Source organism: Anomalospiza imberbis, chromosome 13, assembly GCF_031753505.1.
Source record: "Anomalospiza imberbis isolate Cuckoo-Finch-1a 21T00152 chromosome 13, ASM3175350v1, whole genome shotgun sequence".
In the NCBI taxonomy this organism is placed as follows: Eukaryota; Metazoa; Chordata; class Aves; order Passeriformes; family Viduidae; genus Anomalospiza; species Anomalospiza imberbis.
The window spans coordinates 3,869,511-3,894,607 of NC_089693.1; the positions used below are offsets into that span (position 1 = coordinate 3,869,511).

At 41.6% G+C, this 25,097-nt stretch overlaps 3 protein-coding genes across 6 annotated transcripts in view; 2 read left to right on the top strand and 1 right to left on the bottom strand.

Annotated features, from left to right (window-relative positions):
• IGF1R (insulin like growth factor 1 receptor) overlaps positions 1–7,964 on the top strand; it is a 172,652-nt gene extending 164,688 nt beyond the window's left edge. For all 3 annotated transcript variants that reach the window (XM_068203641.1, XM_068203639.1, XM_068203642.1), the window contains exon 21: positions 464–7,964. In XM_068203641.1, the coding sequence (XP_068059742.1) occupies positions 464–830 (367 nt within the window). In that variant the 3' untranslated portion in view covers positions 831–7,964. The remainder of the gene's footprint in view (positions 1–463) is intronic.
• A 1,423-nt stretch (positions 7,965–9,387) lies between these two features.
• On the bottom strand, positions 9,388–21,562 carry PGPEP1L (pyroglutamyl-peptidase I like). Of its 2 annotated transcripts, XM_068203643.1 has the most exons (6): positions 20,096–21,562; positions 19,186–19,267; positions 17,441–17,493; positions 11,277–11,393; positions 10,590–10,819; positions 9,388–9,663 (listed from the first exon to the last, which is right to left on the bottom strand). In XM_068203643.1, exons 2-6 carry the CDS (start codon positions 19,217–19,219, stop codon positions 9,474–9,476), a joined length of 624 nt encoding a protein of 207 aa, XP_068059744.1. In that variant the 5' UTR covers positions 19,220–19,267; positions 20,096–21,562; the 3' UTR covers positions 9,388–9,473. The 2 variants fall into 2 exon arrangements, with proteins under 2 accessions (XP_068059744.1, XP_068059745.1); XM_068203644.1 differs by lacking the exon at positions 19,186–19,267.
• A 3,295-nt stretch (positions 21,563–24,857) lies between these two features.
• Positions 24,858–25,097, top strand: part of LOC137481750 (protein FAM169B-like) — a 40,486-nt gene continuing 40,246 nt past the window's right edge. Inside the window, exon 1 of the mRNA XM_068203645.1 lies at positions 24,858–25,072. Within this exon, the coding sequence (XP_068059746.1) occupies positions 25,039–25,072 (34 nt within the window). The 5' untranslated portion in view covers positions 24,858–25,038. The remainder of the gene's footprint in view (positions 25,073–25,097) is intronic.

The window sequence follows — 25,097 nt, forward strand, 5'->3', positions numbered from 1 at the left end:
GTTTGAAAAAGATACTCCAAGAGGTGCAATCTTGTAGTTTATGTCTGAGTAAGCACAGGGTAATTTAGGGGAAAAAGAGAAATACCAAGTCAGAATGAAAGTATGCAATGGTTCTGGATGTCAGGTACCCACCCACGAGACACAAGGTGTGGGCAGGTGTGTGTGAGGGAGCAGAAAAGGTGAGGTGGGAGTAAATGGGTGATGAGAAGGAAGGTGGAAATGTGACACAGAGATTGGCAGCATATTGTGAGCTAGAGGGGACCCACCAGGATCATCAAGTCCAAGTCTTCAGTAAATGGCGAGTTACAGGTATTGAACCCACAACCCTGGGGATCTCGGCCTGTGAAAGTTCTGTCACTTTGGCTTCCCGCGGGATGGGATGATTCTCTAAAACGTGTGGTCTGACCCAGTCGTGGCTCTAGAACCCATCAGTAAAAGTTTCTCCTATGTGTTCCCTGCCCAGGTTCGAACTGATGCGCATGTGCTGGCAGTACAACCCGAAAATGAGACCCTCCTTCCTGGAAATCATCGGTAGCATCAAAGACGAGCTGGACCCAGCCTTCAAAGAGGTCTCCTTCTTCTACAGTGAAGAGAACAAGCCTCCGGACACAGAGGAGCTTGACCTGGAGACTGAAAACATGGAGAGCATTCCTTTAGATCCCTCCTCCACCCTGCAACCCACTGACAAGCACTCAGGACACAAGGCCGAGAACGGCCCCGGCGTGGTGGTGCTGCGGGCCAGCTTCGAGGAGCGACAGCCCTACGCGCACATGAACGGGGGCCGCAAGAACGAGAGGGCCCTGCCGCTGCCCCAGTCCTCGGCCTGCTGATCCTCGGAGCCTCGCAGAAACAACACACACACAAACACAGGCATTGGGGGAAGAAAGAAAGAAAATCACAATATATTCAAAAGCCTACTGTACCTCAGTGGATCTTCAGAACTGCCATAGCTGCACTTGGGAGAACCCTTTTTTCAGTAAACAAATTGCCGTCTTTTTCTTTTTTTTTTTTCAATATGCAAGCAGATGTTTGTTTCAGTCAAGGACTCCAGTCATGGGGCACACAGTTGGCCTTTTAAAACTCTTAATGTTAACACTTAATAGCAACAGAAAACTTGAGATCTGATGTCTCTCTCTTCTCTCTTCTTTCTCTTTCTTTCTGTCTCTCTTTTTGCTTCATAATGGGAAACATATCTGCGTGCAAGTTCAACCGTACAGCACTTTTATCAGATCAAAGATATTGCAGGCCAGGTGGTTCCCAGTACCCCTGCAAGCACCTGCCTAACACTGTAGGTCTTTATAAAAAAAAACCACAAACAAAAAAACACAAACAAACAAAAAACCACACACAAAAAAACCCTAAACTAAAAAAGACTGGATTTTTAATGTTGCTCTTTAATCTTTTTAGGAACATGTGAAAGAATAAAAAAGGGCCATCATTCGTCCAAGGCTGTTACCATTTTCAACGCTGCCAAATTTTGCCAAAAAAAAAAAAAAATGAACTCTTTGGTTTTTGTTTTCGTTTGTTTTTTTGCTTTCTTTTCTGTTTTTTTGTAGTCATGGAAGGAGCACAGTAATCAACTGCTCTGTTCAAAACAGATCCTGACCAATGTGTTCTATTCAGTCAAGCACTGGTATTTAAAAAAAAAAAAAATTAAAAAGTCAAATTGTCTAGATCTTTTTTCAAAACTGGACAAAATGTGATTTTTATTTTTTTTCTTGTGATGGAGAAGATAAAAGGGATGGGGTAAAGAACCAGCCCTCCCTCCACCCCTGTCCCCATCCCAGTGAATTCTGGACAAAACTGGCAGTGGTGAGCTAAACAAACACGTGCATTTCGTACAAAAAAAGTCAACCGCCCGCCAAAAATGAGTTACGAAAAACATGAAAATAAGCGGCCGAGATCTCCATCGTTGCAGCCTGCCTTCCTTCCCAGGCTTGCAAGGAAAAAACACCTAGAAACATAAATTGGAGAAGACAAAAAAAGCAGTAACCGGATTCAAGTATATGATGCTTTGTTGACCTTTTCTCTTTATTATTAAGACTTCTTGAAGGGTCTTGCAGTTCTATGTTAGACCATGGATCATTTGCATACACATTGTCTTTTGTGTCACTTTTATAACTTTCTTACGGTTCAGATACTCATCTATATGTCTGTACAGAAAAAAGCTGCTATTTTTTTTGTTCTTTATCTTTGTGGATTTAATCTATGAAAACCTTCAGGTCTGCCCTCCTTCCCTTCCCTTCCACTTCAACAAATTTTCTTATGCTTTGTACTATAGTGTGTAACTTTTACTTCCTCCTTCCCAGTAACTGATACCTTTCATATGATTTGCCATGAACTGTTTAATGCCTTTTTATAAATACATTTTCTCCTTTTTTTTAATTTTTTTTTTTTTAATTTTATTTTCCTTCCCATTAGTTGTTTTACAGCATCTTGGCTGTGTGGGCTACAGGGCTTTGGAGGGGGACAAGGAGAAAGAAGGGACACCCCGCACAGGAACACTCTGGCAGTGCTGTGGTGTGGTGTTTTTAAGCCCCAGTTTTCCTTCCTTCCCACTAACCTCTGCCCAGACAGCACACGAGTCTCTTACAGTGCAAGGCGTGATACAAACTCAGGTCAGAAACAAAAGGTTAACTATTTAGTACATTCTTGTTCAGTGTTTATATTCATTGTTGTACAAGGGTCCTACCCCTCCTGCCCTCCCCGCTTGTTCACACATCCACCCGCCCATCCCCACACAGACACACACACACACACATGTATTCTTTTTAAATTATTAGTTGGGTACAACAGCAGACACCAAGCTTTTGGGTCACTGATCCTTAAAAAGATCCTTAAAAAGGGGTAAAAGATCCTTTTACCCCTTCCACCCTGTGAACAAGAGCTGTGCCAGGTGCAGCTGGCGATGCCAGGCATTCCTAGGGTAGCCATCAATCACCTGGCTCCAGCCAACCCCAGCTCTTCACCTTCCTGATGGGGAAGCCTTCCTGGAGGGCACCTGGGCTGCACTTCCCAGCCCTGGTGAAGAAAACCACCCCCAACCAAAGGGAAGCCCCCGTGCTGTTTCCGTGGGGCTGGTGGGAAGCTCGGAGCTGGAGCCGGCGGCTTGGCTGGCAGACAGTGAAGTGTTGGCAGCTATGGAAACCTGTACAAGTCCAAGCCTGTGGCTTAAATCACAGACCAAACCTCAGAACAAAAGAAGACGAGTGAGCTTGTTTGTTCAGTTGCAGAAGCCTTGGTGAGAGGGGGAGGAGGGGCCGTCAGGAAGTCAGACACCCAAGGAGTCGCACCAGTTGCTCATCTTACCTTAGTTCCAGTCTAGGCCTTTGTTTAGCACTGATCCAACCAAACGATGGCAGGAAGAGGTGGTTCTGGGATGGAAATGTTCAAATCTTTTGAGTAAGAACAATGAGTTAAAATATACTGATTGCTAGTTTTGACTGGAGATTTTTAAAAGTTTGTAGTGCTTTTTGCTTGTGTAGTTTAGGTCCCATTATCTTCTCTTGCCTCTGTCCCATAGTTATTTTTCCCTTTTGAAAATTAAAAAGACAAAAAAGTTAATTAAGAAGGTATTCTATGTAGGATTTTTTATTTATTTTTGTGATATCAGTTTAAATCACTGTAGAGATGCCCCATAATGAATTTAAATACTGAGATAAGGGTTTTAGAGTATGACAGGGGGACAGTTTTTTGATTTTTTTTTTTCAAACATTTATCTACCTCACTCTTATTTTTTTATATGTGTGTATATAAAAAAAATACATCTCACATTTCTCAGCAGCCAATAAATGCCGTTGATACTGGTAACCTCTCACTCCATATACCACATGCTCTAGGTTCTGGAGGGGAACAGTCACTGCCTGCCACAGAGGGTCACCTCAGAATATTTGCCTCAATTCCAAGGGGTTTCTCCGTTTTCTTAAAATTTGTTGTTGTGAGGAGAAACCCAAGAGTTGTCTGACTTAGGGTGACCATTCTTTAAGGAAACACTGAGGCTTTTTAATGTGCTGTCACAGCAGCCCTTGGGTCAGCAGCAAAATGCTGCATGTTTGGATGAGTGGAAATGCAGCTGACCTGATACGGGAACTTCAAATTGTGAGTATTTCCTGAAATCTGTTACAGAAATCAAATGTTTACAATGTTTGAAGGTCCAGAAGAAATACTAAAGGGAATGTTCTTTCTGTTTGTCCTGTAGAATGGACTAAGTCATTCCTGCCAGTTCTTGCTCAGATGTCACAAGCATCAAAAAGATACTTGGCTGAATCAGAACCCAAAAATAAATTGGCTCATATGGGATGGCATTGCTTTCTTGACCAAAACCTGTCACTGGCTGCTACATCAAATTTACAGCTTTGGTCTTTGCTGCTTCTGTTTGATGAGAGCACTGATTTTTTTTTTCTTCTTTTTTTTTTCAAAACTAACATTAAAATGATTTCTTTTAATGTGCCAGTAAAAAGTCAGTTCCCTTTTCTTCCCCAGTTTATATGCATTATAACTGTGGATTCTGATGGACCAGCCATCAAATTTTAACTGCCCTCTGACAGCGTGTAACTGGTTTACAAGCACACAGGACTAACACGAGCTTGCCATCAGCTTGCTGTATAATGTTTCCTTTTTTCCAGCTCTGGCAGCTGTTCGTGCAGGTGTTGGTTGTGGTATCTGAGTAATGTGGTGCTTGGCTACTTGGAGTTGTACCCGGCCTCTTGGATACACAGCGCTCTGGTTAATTTTTACAGTTTGTCTTTGGAGGGACTTTCTCCCTAGTCCTGAGAAACCGGCAAAATTGGAAGTTTTCACTAGATTCGTTTGGTTTTCCATGTTTGATGTTCAAGTGACCTTTGGGTGCAGTGGCTGTTCCCCTCCCTTGCACATATTGATTACCACAACTGGAGATCCTCAGATCTTTCAGCTGGCTAGGAGGGTTTTGTTAAAACTGTCCGAGTTACTGGTTTGTAGAATTGTACGTAGGTGGTTTTACAATGCATTAGGAAGAAACACTAATGACGTAGCATCACAAGAAGCATTTCAAAAAGCACTTCAGTAGAAGACAGCCACGAGGCCTCGTGTCCATGTGTGATGGCAGTCAGCTCTCCTGGACCAAACCACCTTCATGATACCATTGCATTCTGTGTTTGCAATTCAAGCTTAATTCCTTTTTTGTTCTGTTTGTTTCCATAGCTTTTTTTGTTGTGTTTTGTGCATTTTGAATAGCTTTATTCACATGGGTTTTTCATGCAGACTTCCCTTGGACAGTAAATCGAGTTGTTTGTGCATGTGAACAACTGAGAATTAATGTTGGCTTGATAGAGTCATAATATGGTTTGTAATGTTGTTCTTCCCTGAGACCACTGGCTTGTCTGGTATGGAAAATTTATTTAGAACTTCAGCTATGTTTGAATAAAGTTAAAGTAATCCAGTTTGTTTATAAATTAAACACAAAAGCCCACCCAGCCCTGAAAACCAGCATTTTGAGGAATGGCACCGAGATGTCCCTATGCGGTGGGATGACGAGCTGGCGTCGCCGAGGGGAGCAGGCGGCTGGGACCGCAGGGCTCGGCTGCGGGTCTCTCCTGAGTGGCACTGCACAGTGCCCCTGGCAGAGGAGGTGGTTTGGTTGCAGGGAACACAGTTGCTGTGCAGACACAGCCATGGCACTAAATCAGGTGCTCCTTGGTGGGATGATAAACCAGAGGCGGCAGCCCAGCGCGGTGCAAGGTGTGGAGCCACCCTGTGGGATGCCCCTGCTCCTCCCAGCTGGTGCCAAGTGCTGGGTGGTTCCAGGTGATGCTCCTCTTGGTCTCTTAAAACAAAGGAAAGAAAGCCCAGTTTGCCCAGGATGACTGGTGACCAGAGGGAGCTGCTGTCAGGCCCTCTGGGAACTGCTGAGGGGTGTTGGGTTCAACCCAAGTCTAAGTGAACAACACTCCTATTGTTGGTGTAACTCCATACATATATATCTATATATACATATATGTATCTGCATATGTATATCTATAATATAGATATATATATATTTAAACCCTTTCCATTCCATTAGTACAAGTAACACTTGTTTCCTGTTATTCTTATTTTGTTTGTCAACCGTGTATTCAATCACTGGGCTGAACAAAAGTGGAGGAAGGTGCAAGGGATCCACTCCTTACTAACCAGTGATAAAGCCAGGTATTGCAACCCATGAGTAGATGTGCAGACAAGGATTGAAGAATAATGTGTAGAAACAACACAAGTGGCCAGGGGTGCTGAAGATACAGAACTCAAGTAGACAGGAGGGCTTCGTAGGGCACCTCTGTTCAGAACTGGTTGCTTAGAGGTGCTGAACAGCCTCTGACATGGAGCAGCTGGGTCAGTCAGCACAGAGGAGTTTGTGGGGAGGCACCTGACAGCAAAGGACGCAGCAGTGGGGATTTACAGAGACACAGGGCTTGGCAGAAATTTGAGGTAGTATCCTGAGCTTTATCTGTGGGACAGCATCAGTGCTCAGGTGTCCCAATTCTGATTGTTGGTACTTGTAAATGAACCTCTGGACTTTGCAGCTGGAGCAGTAAATTCCTTACCAGGAGCGTGACAGTGGTTGGTCATTGGCCTGTACGGATCAGTCTCACCTACAGTCGGCCTGTTCTGCAAGTACCTGAGGACTCCACTAGTTTGTGTGTGTGCATATGCGTGTGTGCTCATATATATTTTTTTGGGTATGCATTCTGTTGATTAGTAACCATTAATTAGCATTTTCAATAGGGCTTTAAGTCCAGTAGATTACGGGTAGTCAGTTGACGAAGATCTGGTTTACAAGAACTAACTAAATGTTTCATTGCGTTTTGTAAGTACATAGAATAATTTTATAAAATGTTTGTAGTTTATAAATGCCTAAAATATAATTTAAGGGCACTTTCCTGTGTCCGTGTGTGGGTGTGTCTGTCTGTGATCAGTTTTTCCATGGTACCAGTTACTAGTTAGCTTTACAATATGCCAAAAAGGAATCGCTGACTTGTCCAATTCATGGCTTGTCCCTCTCCCCCGTCCCGCCCAAGCTTTGTGACCCAGTATACAGCGAGTGAGTAAAGGAGGTGGAAAATGTTCTGTATCTTCAGTATCCTGGTCTTCCAGAGCCCTCTGGTTGGGGTGGGATCCTCTTACCTGGTCATGTCACTTTGCTGTCTAGGGCAGTTACCTTCATGGATGACAGGAACCTCACTGGTTGGGGAAACAGAGCGGGGTTTGCTGCTCCCCAGGCTCTCGGGGCCGCTCAGCACCTGCGCCACGGGGGCCTCGTGCTTTGAAGGATGCGACTGCATAAGGGAAAGTGAAAGGTGGTTTTGGTAATTGCTATTGAAGAATTCTTTGCAAATTTCTTATCACTTTAAATGCTTGAGTGCAGCCTCTAAAGCTGTTGAGCACCGTTGGAAGCTTTGTTGAAATGAGCAAGGCAGAGTCCCTATTTATTGTTATTTAAAAATCTTGAAGATGCAACCTCTCTGCTGTGGACAGGGACACCTTTATCTTCTTCTGTTTTCTGAACCAGTGAGGTTTGAGATGAAAGGATTGGCCAGAGTTTCTCTACCTCTGGGACACAAAAACTAGAAAGTGCTAAGGAATGGATGCAGTTGCAAATACATTTTCCAGTTTTTCTTGTTTAAATTTTTTTAAGAGAAAATTAAACAATAACATGGCCAATTTACTACATAAAAAGACTTGCTGTGTATAAATTATTCCTAAAGAAATTCCTGTGTTTATATTAAAATGAATCAGTAGATAAAAAAATTTCAAAATGTTTTTGTATATTCTGTTGTAAGAATTTATTCCTGTTATTGCGATATACTCGGGATTCTTTACATTATGAAAAGAAGAAACTTTGTCTATTTTGAATGGCTGAAGCTAAGGCTCCTTTAGTTTCTCTTACTCTGCTTTTTTCTAGTAGTTTCAGTACTACATGATTTAAGTTAAATAAAAGAATTCTGTATGCATTTGTTCGTTTCTGATTTTGTTGCTCCTTATGCCAAGTGAGTACAGGTTAGAAAACTCAGAGAAAAGCTGCTCTGGTCTTCCTCTGCCCTTTCTGGCTGCATCTAATTGAGCTACTCTTAATTAGAGGTAGTACTGCCATTGTTTAGTTGAAATCAAAAGCATTTTCATCCAGAGACAATGAGCTTTTGGATCCTTCATGGCTGAGATTTGAGCAGTTTTGCACGAGGCAGTTCCTGTGAATAAGGTGAGCATTGTTATTTATTTACCTACAGAGAATCCCCATGTGAGGCATTCAGCCAGCCAGCACCTGGTTTTCACCTTTCTGTATCACTGGAAAAGACAGTGGCCAGAAAACCAGCATTATCTTGGTGTTTCCACTTCCTCAGACTCTTGGCATCAACGTGTTGACTAAAACAAGGCTCAGAGGTGGCCTGAAGCCCCAGCAGCTGCCTGTGCTGTTGTGTTTGTCTCTTGACCTTTTTAATGATGGTGCTTGAGGAGCAGGCTTTTGTTTCCCTCAAGAAATCCCGGGTGTCCAGATTAAGCTGCTGCTGTGCTGTTCCTGACTGATTTCATCTTGTCCTTGTCTCCTGGCAGCAGGATTTCAGAGGAGAGCGTGGACATTCCCTGTGTGCTGAAGGGCAGTGCTGTCACCTCTGTGGTACCTAGCACTTCTGTATGGAGCTTTTTGGGATGTGGAGGAGTCTGCTCCCATGCTTTACAATTTGGGACCTCCTTTGGTGTCCTGTAGGTAACCTCACATGCCCTAACCCTCCTCACAGCACAGTGCTTCAGGACTGCCTTTCTCAGGACAGGCTAGCTGTTGGGCTTGCCTTTGGGCTGTGCTCTGTGAAAGGACTATGGGGTTTTCCCTTAGGACAGGCACTGAGAATTTGGGGAAAGTGGCTGTTTTGGGTTGAAACTCAAGTTACTAACAGCATGATAGATCCTGCTGCTTTCCACTTTTCTGTGTTCTCTGAAGTCACTCTGGGTCAGAGCCTGTTGCTGATGTGGAAAGCAGCATCTACAGCAGGTCAGTAGGAGAGAACTGTAAAACTTCCCATACCAGAATCCCCAAGTGTGTTTTGATTTCCCCCATAGCCAAGTTTGTTATGAGCTGAACTCTGCACTCAGACAGGGGCTGAGGGGGATCTCTGTTGCATCCATCCTGTGCTGAGTTCTTGCAGCTGTGAGCATCCATCTGGGGTCAGCAAGTCTTTATTGATGTCTTTCTAACCAACAGAACCAGGATTAAGCATCTAAAATGTTTTCAATCCAGTCACATTTTCTGAAATCTGAGCAACTTTATTGTTAGCAATATGAACCACCAGTCATTTGGGTTTTTTCCCCTCAAGCCTTTTCTAAGAGACACAAATGGTTGGTTGGGTTTTGCAAGGAAATTTCACTGATAATAACGTGGGCTATAAAAAAATCCTTTGTGTGTGGGTTTTAAATAATCTTTAGATCTGCTTCATTTCAGAGGTAAGGAATTGCATTCTAAGAAATCATCATTTTTTCCCTCTGTGATCCATCTCTCTTTGTTCCCCACACTGTTCTAACATTGCTAAGATAATGGTCTGTAATGCTTTTCCTAGAAATTCTGCTGTTACCGACTCAGATAATTGAGGGACGTGGATGAAAGCAGCTCTTCCCTTGCCATAATACAGAGAAGTGTAGTAGGTGTAATCACAGAGGTACCTGCAATATTAAGAACAAAACAAAACCAGAAACCTGAATTAAGGCTCAGTAAACCTTGATTAAATTTAAATATTCTAACTAGCCAAACCAGATCTGGTTTATGAAATTATTAAGAACATATTTGCTTAGTGAATAAAGGAAATGCTGAAATAAACCAAGTCTGAGAAACAAATGTTGCTTATCTGATGGTTTGATTTCTCAGACACTCACCCACAAAGAACTTTTAAGTAAAGAAAATCCAAGACAGGCATTCTTGTGGGGTGGGAAAAGTAACACACCCTGCTGGAAATTACAACCACGTAACACAGTTTTTGTCTAAGTCATAAAATCTCCCTGTCTGAAGAGATTTTTCTGATCATTCTACCATTTAGAATTCAGGTGAAAATCTTGAATTTAAGGGCCAATAATCTCTGATTTTTATTTAAAATAAAATAAAAACTACTGGTTTGTTTTCCTTTCCAGTGAAGACTAGCATAGTAGAAAACTGCTTCAGTGCTACTGGAATACATAATGAGATCACAGGCCTGGTTCTAACAGTACCTGTAATTGCTGTTCTCCAGTGTATCTATTTAAATTTTGTATCCCTCCCAGCTGAGAAAAATAGATTAAAATCTGCTGCTAGTCTGTATTGCTTTCGGACTCTCTTAATAGCTGAGGTTTACTGGAGTTGCTCATCACAGGGTGTGCTATGTTGGAACTTGTTTCTTTTGGAATTTACAAATCTATGGAAAAATATCTACTGGCTGTAGCTTTTCATGAAGGCTGCTTTACATAGAATTTAAAATCATCCCAGTTTCATATTTGTGCCTCGCTGAAGACTTTGCTTCAGTGTGATTTTGTTTGGAGGAGAGCTCAGTGCAGAGATTCCCCAGGGTTAAATGAGCTGATTGAGTTGTTTGTGTGAGGCCCTGATACGCGACATTTACCTTCCTGCGTCTCTGGAAAGGATGATATCAATCCCTTCCACTGAGACGTTTTTCCAGAGAGTCTTCATATTAATTGTAGATTCAATCTTTTCTGGGCCATCTAGCACGCAGCAGGCACCTTCTGGGTGAAAACCACAAGCATCCCTCTCGTGGTAGCCTTTGTTCTTCCCACACTGCTCCAGGATGATGAGCGCTGTGGTGGACGAAGCCAGCCCAACGTGAACTGTAAGCTGGTTTTTCCCACCAGAGTGAATAAAAGGAAATCAGAAATGAGACCTGCTTTTTAAAAACGCGTGATGCAAAAGTGCCAAGCAGTATGTGAATTACTGGCGTCAAGGTGGGGAGCCTTGCTCATGTCTAAAGAAAATTTTGATACGGTATTATAAATGAGAACCAAATTAGGCTGTAGTTTTTGTTGTGTCTAGTCAGGACTGCAGAATAGCAGTACCTTTTTTGCAGTTTAGGGTAGATATTTTCCTTTCCTTTGTTCAGCATCAGTTATGCTGTTTAACTGGCACGGGGTTGCACCAGCATGCTGATCAGTGTGTGCTCTGAATTTCAGCTTGGAACCTTGATCACAGTTTCAATAGTCACTTTCCAGAGTTTGATGTTTTGTAATACTCTCTTGGAGATTTTTTCCTTGTATTTGGGGAGGGGAGGAAGTAGTTTAACTTCATCATTACCCACCAGTGGCTGAAGAGTTGTCCATATCTTGCAGACTTGCTCCTTTGCTTTTTGGTAAACCACTGGCAGCTGCATGATCCTGAGATCGATGTTTTCACCAAGGCCTCTCTTGGACAGCTCCTGTGTTTACAAAAATGCCACCGAGGACTTGAAGGAGCATTGGATTTCTGACTGTGATAAAGAAACTGGGCTGATTCAACTGAGAAAACACCTGAAAGAGCTACACCTTAGCCCATGGTTCCTGAACATTGGTCTGCAATGAGATTTGTTTTGTTGTTGTTCCCTCTCTTTTAAGGGAGAGAGGCTAAAATGTGTGGGTGGGAGGGGTTATTGCTTTGGGACTGGTCCCTGGGGAACCATGAGACAGTGTCTCTCAGGAAAGCTCCACCCTTGAAAGCATCTAAATAGGCTTTGCTATAGGTAAGAGCTGTTTCTCTGAAAGATCTGGCAGAAAAACTGCACTGCCAAGAGACAAAACCAAGGAGAATTCACCTTAAGCATGACTTTTTCACTCCAGGGGCATGAGATCTGCTGGCTTGACCAGGTTCAGGTAAGCTGTGCTGAAGGTCACTGTCAACATGAGGAAGTCACATTTAGAATGAGTTTAATTTATTTTTTGGTCTAGAACGTTTCTCTAGTAAAAGGAAATGTCACTGAGATGTTACTTCTCTGTCAATTATGTACAGCTGAATTTCCACACAGGACCAATTTTCCTGAAGAAAAAATTATGCCCAGAATTGAGGTGAATGGAACAAGGGCACCCTTCAAAGCAGCAGGTTGGCCAGGTGGTTGGAAGATGGTCTGGAGAATAAATGTCACATGGAAGTGACTTGAAAGGATTTTGTCAGTGGAACAGGGCTAACAAACCAGGCCTAGGCCTCAGCAGAATGTAAGAAGCTGCAGTGGCAGGATGCAGAAGGAATTCATCTGAGGTGGGAAGCTTTGTCCCAGAAAATAGAATAGTGGTTGAAAATCCCTGTTCCATTTGAGTAAACCACTACCAAAGGATGGCACAGGTTAAATTTTTAAGGGAGCACAGGCAAAAGTGGAGGTGTCTGATTAGCCCAGGAGACCTGTAACTGTATTCAGTGTCATCGTCTTCTCAGGTTTTTGTTTCTCACTCAGGATACCCATGCGGATGAGGCCCACTATTCTGGGAAACTTGCCCTTCAACACTTGCTTCCTATATAAACTGGTCCAATTTTCTTGTCAGCGGAAGCATTGATTAGCTGTGCTCAATAAACTATTTGACACAAGCAAGGAAACAATGCCTGCAGGGAAGTAAACACATTTGGAGAACAGTGCCAGCCTTTTTTCCTGTGGGCGCTGACAGTCTTTGAGAGCCCATTGCATCATCTCGCTGAAGAATGCTGTACTGTGCCTGAGCCTCCACACAAGAAAACCCCAGCTGGTTCACAATTAGCATTTTCTTTTCCAAAGCATTTAAAATTTTAGCATTTAATGAGAGTCTTTCTTTTAAACTATAAGGCTTAGAGGACTCGACTACCCCAAACTTTGGTGCAGAACATGGAGACCCAAAGCCAGCTGTAATGCTGTTGTCCTCTCGTGCTCTCTGGGTCGAGCCATTCTGTTGTCACCAGTTGTCACGGCAGAAACACACAGAAATACTTTTGTGCAGGACCAAACTGAAGCTGGCCAATAGCAAATGGCTGAGGATTTGTGTCAAAGGAAGATGGTTCTCTATGTCCTAAGCAATTTCAGCATGTTGTCAATAATGTGTATTACTGTGTTGTCTAACAATCCCAGCCATGGGCTTGCACCCCATTAGACCAGATGTGTAAACATGAAGCAAGATAAAAAAACAGCTGTTCCTTGTCTCAGACTTAACCAGAGCCAATTTTGCATTTAAGGTGGGAGACTGAAGATGGTTAAAGGAGGGTAACTGCACCTGGAAACCAGAGCTCACACTGTTGAGTGAATTCAGTAAACAAGTGCCTGTCTTTTGTAGTTGAAACAGGAAAGGAAATTTCAAAGGAGGAGAAAAATTTTGGAGGACTGTTTTGTGGGAAAAGTGATTCAAAAGAAAACATGAAGATTCCTTCTTTGGGAAGTTTTTCTAGAAGGGAGAAGAAATCCAGCATTATCAGCTGGTGACCTTGAGCTGTTGCGAGTTGTGGTCCAAAGAGAAGTGATTTGCACAGCACTGTGCTCAAGTTGGTGCTGGAAACTCTCTGTGTTGGAAATAACTTGAACTTCTAGAAAACTCTGGAAACCATCACTGATTTTGCCTGAGTTCTCACTGATTTGGGTTGCTGGGAAGGTGGTTGTGTGTGTTAATTTTGTGTGAACTGCTTGTGCTGGTGCAGGAAGGAAACCAGAAGGTTTCAGTTGACCCAGCCAGACTGCAAGTACATTGCAAACAAAGGTGTTTTGTGTGGCTGGTTAGTGGGGTTTTGTTTATGTGCTTGGTTTGGGTTTTTGGTTGTTTCAAGTTGCTGGGTTTTTTTCTAATCCTGTAGATAACCTTCTTAAAATTTCAGGGATGTAAGAAAGTTCCACCACAGAAATGAAGCCACTAAATAGCAATGTCTTAGTTTCACAGCTGATGAAACTAAAGCAGGGAGGGAGAAAGATTAAATGACAGATTTCCAAAGATCACATGGTCAGTGGCAGGATGAAAAACTGTGCTGGGAGATCTGATCCTCATCTCCTGATAGCAGACATAGTTCCCAGAAGCAGTTGGAAATGTGACCTGTTCTTTGCACTAACAGTTTAATTACTATGAATGTTGTCACTCAACTTACATTTGTGCCCTATTAACTGGGGACTCTGACCTTGATGGTGGAGTGCCCTGATAGGTCATTTTGCTGCTAAGCTGCAGACAGGACTTTCTGGAGGAGACACAGCAACAGGGTGGGACCATTAATCTGTAGCATGGAATAAATAAATCAGGGGATCTGGGATTCTGAAGGTCCCATGTGGTGCTGCAGCACTAACACATTGTGGTAACTCTTTGATTTGTCAAAAAATGCAGAGTAAATACCTGGTGGTGTTTTCCTTTAGTGAGAATGTCCTGCACTTCCACAGTTAAAAGTGTTGCTGGCAGAGCTTTCATGCATATTTTAGGAGAGTATTTCAGGTGAATGAAGTTATGAGAACCATGAAAAACTTGGTGAGACAGGTTTCTAAAAGATGAGCTGTCTTTCTAGTGCTAGACAGCCATGCTGGGCCAGGTGATGGTGTCTGTAAGAGCTCTGAAGCTTTTCTCCATGACCTTGAATTGACAGGTTTGTCTGTGCTTTTGGGTCCATTTTGATCCCCTTTTCCCTGAACACTCGAGGGGTACCTGCTGAGGAACAAAAACTCCATGGATGAAGAATGCAATGTTGATGAATGCCATGTGTGAGAGTCTGTCATGAGAACTTAGATCCATGCAAAAACAATAGGGTATTCCTCACGTTCTTGGAAAATTACATCTTCATATTCTTAAAGAGGAAATTCAGGACAAATACCCTTTTGAAACCAGTAGATATAGAGATTTGTAGAATTTTACTCACATTTATCATTGGATTCCTGAGGACTTCAAGGGAAATTGGCTTATTCACCAAAAAGGCAGTAGTAATACATAGTTAATTTGTAAGAGAAATAATATTTTTCTGCGTGCCCAATGAGGACATAGAAGGGATGTAGCTATTGGAATGGGCTGTGCTCATTGGATCAATCTCTGATCCTCCCTACAGCAAAAAAAGAGGTTCAGGGGCACAGCTGATCTCATCAGCAGCATCTTTTGGAGGAGCTTTAGGAAGCAGTTGTGAGTAAGAGCAAGTATTGCTCATAGAAGGGCAGCCATGGTTCTTTGGCCAAGGATACATTTCAAGAGCATGGAGAGTGAGGTTATGCTTTGGAATTAGGACATTGGAACTGTTAAGTGTATTTTTACAGGATTTCAGATACTTTTGGTGTGAGGACCCTTCTAGGATGTGAACTTCTAAGACTGTGTGTATCAGCATTACATCATCACTTAGGTGCTATCCAGGCTTTTGATAAGCACCTACTTCATTCTGGGATAATAATTAGGATAGTCCTGGGTAATGCTACAAAGGCATTAAGCCTGACCAGTCATATTTAGTAGGTCTGTTCTGGCTGCTCAGCATGTTTCTGAGGCTGAATGTGAGTGCACACTTGCGTGGTTCACAGCAAAGAGACTTGGCAGGAGGCTTTTATGTCACTCCAGTGATCCATGCAGGTATCCCAAGCCAAGACAGGATTATTTCCAGATGTAAATACTAAATTTTGCTATCTTTAATACATGTGCATAAGCTTCCTGAAGATCATAGGGCTACTCCTATGAATGAGGCCAATGGAACAATACTATGAGATTGCTATTTAGTGTGGAGAAGCCTATCGAAATTCAAAGTACTTCCAGATTTGCAGCAAATTTCTCTGAATTGCCTGATTTAACCACCTTTTCCAGGGAGTCGGAAACCAAAGCAGCATCCCCAGTCTGAATATAAATTAATTTCACATAGAGGGTGCCACATCCGAGGGAAATGGATTTGTTCTCCTCCATGCACAAGGACTGACATCTGTTTTGCTGTGGAATGCTGTGGCCCTTGTTATGTAACTCCCTGGCATAGCCAGCTCATGGCATTGTTACAGAAAACTCATCCCATCGGTGCGTTCTCGCTCGAGGCTATTTTGCTTGCAGATAAAGAATATGCTCTATTTTCAGCCAGAAGAGGATGATCTTGCACCCAAAATTAGAACCAATAGGAATCAGGAAATAATGAGCAAGAACACTGTCAACTGACAAATATTTGTGGTTTAGGGCACATGTCAAGTTGGAGTTAAGATAATTTATAGGTCTCCTGTCATGACTGGGGTGTGGAAAGGTATCACAGAAGTATTTTTGTTTCTTGTTAGCCAACAGGGATAACATCCCTCATGACTTGGAAGGGGCAATAGATTTATCTATCAAACACCAAGATGCACTCAGCATTCTTCACCCAGCAAAGCTAGAATAGAAAAGATGTATGTTTTGGTGGAATTGCTATAGCTTTGTTCTGTGGGAAAACATACCGGCTCCTTGTTTTTCAATCATCTTGGCTTGAGTGCACTTCATTTTCAAAACAGATATTCAGTAGCTGTCACCAAAATTTGTACTATGATTATAGTCCTGTAAAGCCATCACCTTTCTGTCATTACTAATACTTTCCTATAGCTGACTTTCTCATTTCAGTGTCCAAAAGCATTAAAAAATGTATGGACTTGTTTCAGTCTTCATAATAGAACACAGTCCCCTTGGTTTGTTTTACATGTCCTACTTTCCATTTTACCAATATTATCTGTCATTTCTTGTATATTTTGGACCAGTGCTCCAAGTTAATTTTACTACTTTGACTGTTTCCCCACTAGGTTCAGATTTCATTGTGTAACCTTCTTTCTACCTTGGGATTGCTAAAAACTTATGTGGGAGATCCTCTCACAATAACTCTGTTCATAGGTAACTTAGGAGAGTAACTGAACTCCAGGAAAGGCTCTTGTCTGTGACAGGGAGAATGAATCAGTTGATGCTGAAAGCCAGGTATCCAAACCATGTCTTTTTATCCCCCAGCTGAATTTGTTCTACTACACAGATTCAGGAAACAAGCAGGAATTTTCAAGACTGCATCTGAGACTTGTTACTGGCAGTCAAGGTGTATGGAGGAAAAAACCCCCTCTGAATGACCTTGTTTTCAATTTAACTGTAGACTTCACTGTCATTTGAAAGTGGAAGCCAAAGCTGAAATGTGAACTCACACTTAGAGCTGGCACAGTTTAAGTTCTGTGTTCCTGAAGCAGGCAGTGAGATCTCAATAGGCTACATTTGTGTGAGAAGGAAATCACCTCACAGACAGGATAAAATGATGGTTTACTGAAAGCAGACATAACCATTGGCACATGCGATAGTTGTAGAGAAGGCACCATGAGTAAAAATAAAATTTTAAAATAAAGAATAATATTTTAAAGTGCTTAAATAGCACTAAAAATAAAGCAAGTAAAATAATATTTCACTTCATTATCCTCTTTGTTGCATGTTGGGTGTCTGCTCCATGAGGCACAATTCTGTTTAATGAATCATGAAAAGGGAATGGAAAGCCTAAAACCAGTTTGTGTTGGGATGTCTGAAAAATAAAACGCCTCCCTCCTTTTTTTTTTATGCCTACCTTCACTGCTTCCCAGCTGGAATTAACCAGGTATTGTCTGAAGGGACCAAAACCTGAAAAGAAAGAAAAGTGGTTTTAACCTGCGCTTACTCTACAATTGCAGATTAGGTGCTGATGTGTGCACACACATATTTGATCTTTATCTTCCCATTTTTGGTTATGGAGGTTGAGTTTTTTAGATAGGATTAAGCTTTTATAACATGTAAGGGAATAGTATTTTCAATTTGTATATTCACTGATAAAAGAACTAATCCTGCAATTTTAATTCATGTCAAGGCTTTCTTATGAGAGAGCCTTAACTGGAGCTGGTTAAATATACCTCCAATAGGACAGATCCTGTAAATGATGATTTTGGGGAAGGGTCAGCATCCATAGAAATACCACTGCTAAAAGTTATGGTACTAAATACTCCCAGGTCACAGTCAATGTATCATTCATATTGTTAAAGCTCATGAAGATGAACATATGCATATTTAATGAAAATGTTTGAAATAATAAAATTTATTTAATCTGTGATTTATTTTAATCACAAGTAATGAAAACTTACAGTTTTCTATCTGGGAAAACGTGCTTTTTTGTGATGCTGGGAAAAATGTCTTCACTTTTCTCCCCAGGAAAAGAGAGGTGAAAAGGGGAAAGAACACTTTGACTCCAAAGTATTACATTCAATTTTATGCTTTTTTCTTTCTTTTGTGAAATGATTCTTTTTTAATAAAAAGAGGAAAGACTTAATTTTGAGCAGATGGGCATTTTGTCATTAAAAAGTTTGATGGAAAACTCCCACTATCATTATTAATCTCAATTAATGTTCTCAATCCAGAGTGTTGCCAAGTCCTAAACACTGGGTGTCAGGAAAATGAGTTTGTGAAATGGTTTTAATGCTATAGCTCTTAAATATTTAAAATCCTTAAATGGACAAGTAAATACTTGACAGCAGATGATTGCCATTTTGCACAGTGAAAGCTACTTGTGTGTGGAGACAATTAAGCCTAAATGCAAGCTTGTGACAGCTTAATTAGTGCTAGACTTTAAGCATTTCTTAATTTGTTAATATTTATTTCATAACTGCTCCATCTTTTCTCTTTAATGTTATGAAAAGCTTATATTTTTGACAATATTTTCTCCAGGTTTGAGTTTCTCTTATGGGAACAAAGAAAATGGTGCTCATTTCACATTTCCAGGAAACAAAAAAACCCATTAGTTCCACTCTGCTTTGAGAGCAAAATTCAGGTGGCACCTGCTCCATTTTGGAGCTGTAGTTGTACAAGTTTCTGTACCTGTATGTGCAGAACTGCAGAATTATAATAAAGTTATTAAGTAGCTCACAATGAAACACTTGTGTCAGTGGTGCCCCTAAGAAACTACTGCTTAGGATAAAATTGCTATGAAAAATAACTAAATTTACAAGAGTTTTACTGCAATACCTACAGCAATGTGGAGAGGTAAGTGGCTGAATGTTACTGGGCTCCATAAAATAAACTGGGCTCCCTGCCAGCAGGTTTATATTCTGAGCAGGTGAAAATGTGACAGAGACATGCTGTGATAATCTCTGTAGTAGATTAAAGATGCACGTGTGTCTTAACTTGTCTGAAGCTTTTTGACCAAGGAGATTTCTGGACCTAAATGGTGATCTAAAGGGAGGAAAAAACTAACAGGGTGCTAAGAAGTGCTCCCAACAAGGGTATGAGCCATAAATATCATAGGAGAGAACCAGACTGTCAGCTTTTTAGGAGGTTAGCAAATACCTCTTGCCCTCTCCTGCACTCCCATCCAGCTCATCTGCAGTTACAGCTGGAGCAAGCCAGACTAGTTCTGCCCATCTTGCAGCTATTAAAAAAAAAAAAAAAAAGTGTTTAATTGAAAACAGCAAGATGCAAATCTCTTTGATGTAGCTTCGCCCTCGTTCCTATATCCTCAGATGACCTGCAGTGGAAAATTATCCAGCAACTCACATGTCAAGATATGTGTAATGATTGCCCTTAGATGAGCCAGTGGCAACAAGAGGAACAGCAAGCAGCAGCATTCCTTAGGAGCTTTAACCTTTTAAAGCTCAGCACTCTCTGAGCTGCTGGTTCTGCCTCTGTGATGCTGCACTAGTTGGAGCCAATAAGAGAAACTCCAAATTTGGTCCCCTTGTGCTGCATGTTCAGGCATGCTCCTTTGGTATATTTAAATGGAATGGATTAGTTTAGCAGTGATGAGGCAGCATCTCCTGTTTAAAACTCCCTTACCTTGCCATGAAACTGAGCCCCTGAAAGTTGCCATGTGCTGCTCTAATTCTGGACACTGACTGTATGACATTGTGATGCAACCTGGTTTTCTTGCTTCAGAGCTTCTTTTGGGTAAGCTTTATCTAATAGTAGCCTGCAGTGCCTTGAGCTATGTGGTTTGGATCGGAGAGAATGTCAACAAAGATTAAAACATGGAGAGAATGAACAACAAACCAAACTGGATGGCAGTAAAGAGGGCAGACTGCAGTCTGTTTCCTCTGACATGCATCTGAGTTTTCTTAGGAAGGCACAGCAAGTTCTTTTCCATTTGGAAATGTTAGTATGGCCATTTGCTACTCTTTTTCCCTCCAGGAAACAGTTTATGACAAAGATCAAGCATGCGTGCATACCATCTCTGGCTCAAAGAATGAAATACAAATCTTACCAGTCACCACCACAGTGTTGGAATTTGAATCCATGGTATCTATGCTCCAGAAGGAGGAATCTTCTTGTCTTTCTGTTCCAAACAGTATTATAATTCAGGTATCTGTGGCAAACTTCATTTGGGGCACCTTTTTTCTTCCAACTGTGATGAGTCTGTCTTCACATGACAGGGATGATTTGTGACTCATGTAACTTTTAAAGCAAAAATGATTATGTCTCTATTAAAGATAGAAGTCTGACTGACTGGCTGACTGGGACTGCCCCAAACTCTTTCCGTTCCCAGGCATGGAGTATCTAGGAAGAAGAGGAAAAGCTTAAAGAAATTTCTTGCAAAATATCCAGCAATATTTTTCATCACTTGTTTATGTGCAAGTAAACAGAAAATTAATTGAATCAGTTTGATTATATCTCTGTGGGTATTCTGTTTTCAGCAGTTGTAACTCACTTTAATGGTGAGGAATGACAACTACAAACGTAACTGTCCATTTCCACTCTTCTTAGACTTTTTCTTACTAACTTAAGCTCAGGGGTAACTTTGCTGTTCCTCTTCACAGCACTTATCTGATTTACTACTCTTGATCTTTATCTCAGGCTTGTTATGAAAGAGTCCAAGCAGTGTACACTTTTCAAACCAAACACCAACAGGAAAATGTGTGTATTTGCTAACCCAATACATTTACTTGGTAATACCCTTTAGCAGGCAACATGTTAGAAAATCTCACTCCAACTTGCAAGGTCAGAGGAACTCTAGAAGCTGGGTTATAGCCTGCTGAAACTGGTGAGTTTAATAGCTGGTCTGTCTTCATTAGAGTGGAGCCTGAGAGCCAATGGGGGGAGGGCTGAAATCAAAACATATGCACATTGTCACTGCCCAAAACAAAAGCATATGCAAGTTCTCTTGGGAATTATAACTATGTGGGCAGAGGGTTTCACTGGGTCTTGTTTTGAGTAGGAAGTGTGTGCGTGTGTGTGTGTGTGTGTGTGTGTGAAAGAGAGAGAGGGAGGGGAGAAATAAGCTAAGAATAGAAAGCCACTATATTATCTCAAGAGAGCTGGTAATTGTGTGACCTTAGGGGGAAAAAAAAGAAAAATCTCTGAAGAAATCCCTTGGGTTGGGTGGTGGCTGAATGAGGTTTGGAGCGATGACCAGCGGTGTCTGTCATTTAAATTGTCCTGTACTGAGACACAAAAAGATGTGTGGGTTCTCTTTATTTAAAAGACTGATTCCACCATCCATTTCTTCCCCTGACTAATACAACTTGCAGAATTAACTTCTGCTGGCTGCTGGGGCTGAAGGAGCTTCTAATAGAGGAAAGAGATCTTTCTGCAGCTTTAAATAAGGCAGAATCTGCCATTGGCAGCACTGAATTACTTTTAAAATCCTACAGTCTTTCATACTCCTAAGTCAAAGACTTTTATCCATTAATTTTTATGCTTGACCAGTCATTAAAACACTTCCTATGATTCTGAACAGGGCAATGACATGCCAGTCTTCTCATAGTTATTTTTGATTTGTGCTGCGTTTTTTTAGGAAAATATCTGAGGACAGGGTGGTCTAATGAACAAAGAATTTGTAAGGAATAAGGCAAGATTTAAAGTCTTAATTAATTTCCAGAGTGAGAATTTCTATTTTCTTCGGGACATGAGATCTGCTTTAGACAAATATATATGAAGGGTATTGCTTGAATGCTGTAAAATATTAGGTATTTCATGAGATATTCTTCCAGAGGGGAGATGTAAGTCTATTAGTTCCATGCACTCTTGAACAACTGATATGATCTTTTTGGAATGTAGTTCTAGTTTTTAAAGTTTTTACAGCTGGCAAAAGGGAGTAGAAAAAAAATACAGAGTAGCAAAGATTAATTCACTAATCCTTTATGAAGAAGCTAATAGAAATTTGTAGGGGGGGAGGGAGAAGTATTGGCTTGAATAGTTAAGTTAGTCCATTTTCTTAAGCAGATGTTTGTTGAATTGGAAGTAAAGATTCTGAGACCTGATTCTGATTCAGTGTTGGTAAGTGCTTGTGCAAGTGTGGGAGTAATGCTAGTGGTTTAAGTAAACCAGAATTTGACAGAGACCACTGAAATTAATTTTTGTACTCATTTAATTGGTTGCTCATGTTCCCAAACTTTGTGCACATGGCAGTATACTTGGAGAAATAATGCCATTTATTGTGCCACATAGTTAAAAAAATAATTGAAAGATTTGAATTAAGCCTTACTCAGAAATTATTTAGAAATGAAATGAAGCCTTTTCTTTCCTCTAACATTTCTTCAATTGAAGCCACTCTTGAAGTTTTTGTTAAAGTATGATTGTAGCTTTAATATTAGCACTCCCATGGGTATTTGTGCCCAAAACAATGGATTTGAGGGTGACTGGATATTTGAGGTCTGTGCAAATTAATCTTCCCATCCCTAATTAAGAACCCAAGCCCTTGCTATTTGAAGGCAAGTCACAGACACAGCTGACTCAGCTAAACACTGAAACTCAACTATGAAAATCCTGGTTATCATCACCTTGAATATTTTTCTGCACATTTGTCTGATACTTTCAAAAATTGTTTGAACTGCTGCTGAGTAGCAGAAAAAATATATTTTCTGCAAACGCATTCTGACCACACCGCAGAGCTGGCAGCACACTGCTTGAGTAGCTTTTTAGTAGATGGCAGGAAGAACAGAATATGGCCCTTCATTTAGAACCAGCTCTTTAATTTTTATCTCTTTTATTATTACTTATATATATTTCTTTTATTTCTTGTTATTGGCAGGCACTGACCAATGTTTTAAACAGTGAAGTGGATATGTTTAATATATTCCAATTTTTATCTCAGCTGTTCAACACTTAATGAGAGGAGGGAGAAATCAAGCTGTTATGCTATTTAACACTAAACTATAATGGGACTTTAAATAGAAATTTAAGGATCTAACACTCCATATTTCTTTTCCATTCTAATAAAAATAAATGGTCCTCGGGAAAGACTGAAGCTGGTCTTTATGTAGATAGAGATGTCACAAAAAGTGAGGATGCAAACATTTCAGTGTAAAGCTCACTGCTCCCTGTGGAATGAGGCCTCTTCTACAACAAAATCCATAGAAATGGTAAATTGAAAAGTATAATGGCAGTTTCACTCAGGGTTTTTTTGGCAGAGATGCCTTCCACTATCCCAGGTTGCTCCAAACCCCATCCAACCTGGCCCTGAACACTTCCAAGAATGGAGCAGCCACAGCTTCCCTGGGCAAGCTGTGCCAGGGTCTGGTTTTGGATGGGAATTGTCATGTGTTTTGTGTTGTTTGATTATTTATTTTAGTTCTTCAGCAATTGAATCCATTGATATATACCTATTTTTATGGGGAAAATTGCAACTGAATATGAGTTGAATATAGCCAAGCTGCTGAGTGGCTGCTACAGTATCAGTTCTGGTCTTCTTGCAGTATTATCAAAACTAATAGCTGTGTATGGACAGGTTTTTTAATTTAATTTTTTGTTTATAATGGGGAAAAAGGACTTAGCAGGGCACATGCAATCCATGATCAACAGGTTGCTTTTTTCAGGTGTCATTTACCAGCACAAGGAGACTTTACAAGCAGGATACACACAAATTAATTAACGGTTTATCAGCTACTATGTAAAATATCTACAACTAACAGATTGCTGGGCTGAACAGTAACATCCTTACCTCTGCTGATAAGAAAATTGATGAGTTTTAGCTGGCCAGGAAGTTTCTAATAGGCTGGAGAAAGTCAGTCTCTGATATTTATTGGTATGGGCTGATCCTCACCATTACAGTTACCATCCTGTTTTCTGGCTGATCATTTTGGGGGTTTTTTATTCTTTTGTAGCTTTTCTCTTGAATCTTTTACCAGCTAACCATTGTCATCCCACCAACAGCACTTGCGTGGTTTCATCTTCCTGTCTTTCCTGCTGTATCAAACGAGACCTTGGACCAAGTTTAGCCCAGGGCTAAACCTCTGGGCTGTGGGTGACATGGGGAGAGCTGGAATGTACAAAGCTTCAAGGGATCACGAGCATGTGCTGAAATCCACTGAGGATCTCTAAGGTGTGGTGATGTGACATCTGCTCTTTGGAGTGTCAGTGTATGGGCTGAAACTTTGTGCTGTACAGGAAGAAAAAAAAAAAAGTCAAATTTACTGTGCATTTTAAAGCATCTGAAAGGAGGAGCAATGCTAAGGGTTTTTTTTTTGTTTCCTGTGCTGACAGGCAATGGAGTCCCTGTTGAGTCGGGTCTCCAGGTGACCGCAGCATGCCTGGGAGCTCAAAGTGCAAAGGTGATTTTATTTCTTTGCAAACGTACTGTTATTTCCATGTGTCTTAGACCTCTATGACTTTGATACTTGTATCTGTTATTTTAAATATAATTGAGTGACCCTACTATGGGGGTATTAAGGCTGCCCTGAATCACGTCCTGAGTTCTACTTTTAATTTTGACAACTGCGTATTGGCTTTAGCCCCTGTACCTCAGTTTTATGGTTTGTGGTAATGAACGGCAGGCAGCTGCCTAGGTTTTCCAAAAGCCTCTTTCAGATTAACAGTGGTCACTGCAGAACGCTATAAAAATGTTACTTTTGTACTTATTTTCCCCTCGTAAGCCTTCTGCCTCATGCCACCCGCGTTAACACAAACCGGCGCTAGGTTTATGGCTTCTTATTCTGTGCCTTTTAAAGAAATAACCTGGTATTTCTGTCGGAGTTTCGTGAGTTCAGATGCAGCGTGGGCCGGCCCTCTCCCAAGGCCGTGCCTGGATGGGCTGAGGGCATTCCCGGAGCCTGCGGGCATTCCCCGAGCCCGCAGCCGGCCTCGCCAGCCTCCCCTCGCCTCTCCGGGCACGGCCGCCGCTGCTCGCCGCCTTCCGCCGTCCTCTGCCCCCTCAGCCCCATCCCGGCCCGGCCCGCCCTCAGGGCTGCCCGCGCCGCCCCGCAGGAAGTGATGGCGGCCGAGCGACGAGGAAGAGCCGCCGCGGGTAAGGGGGAGGAGGCGGCTCGGGG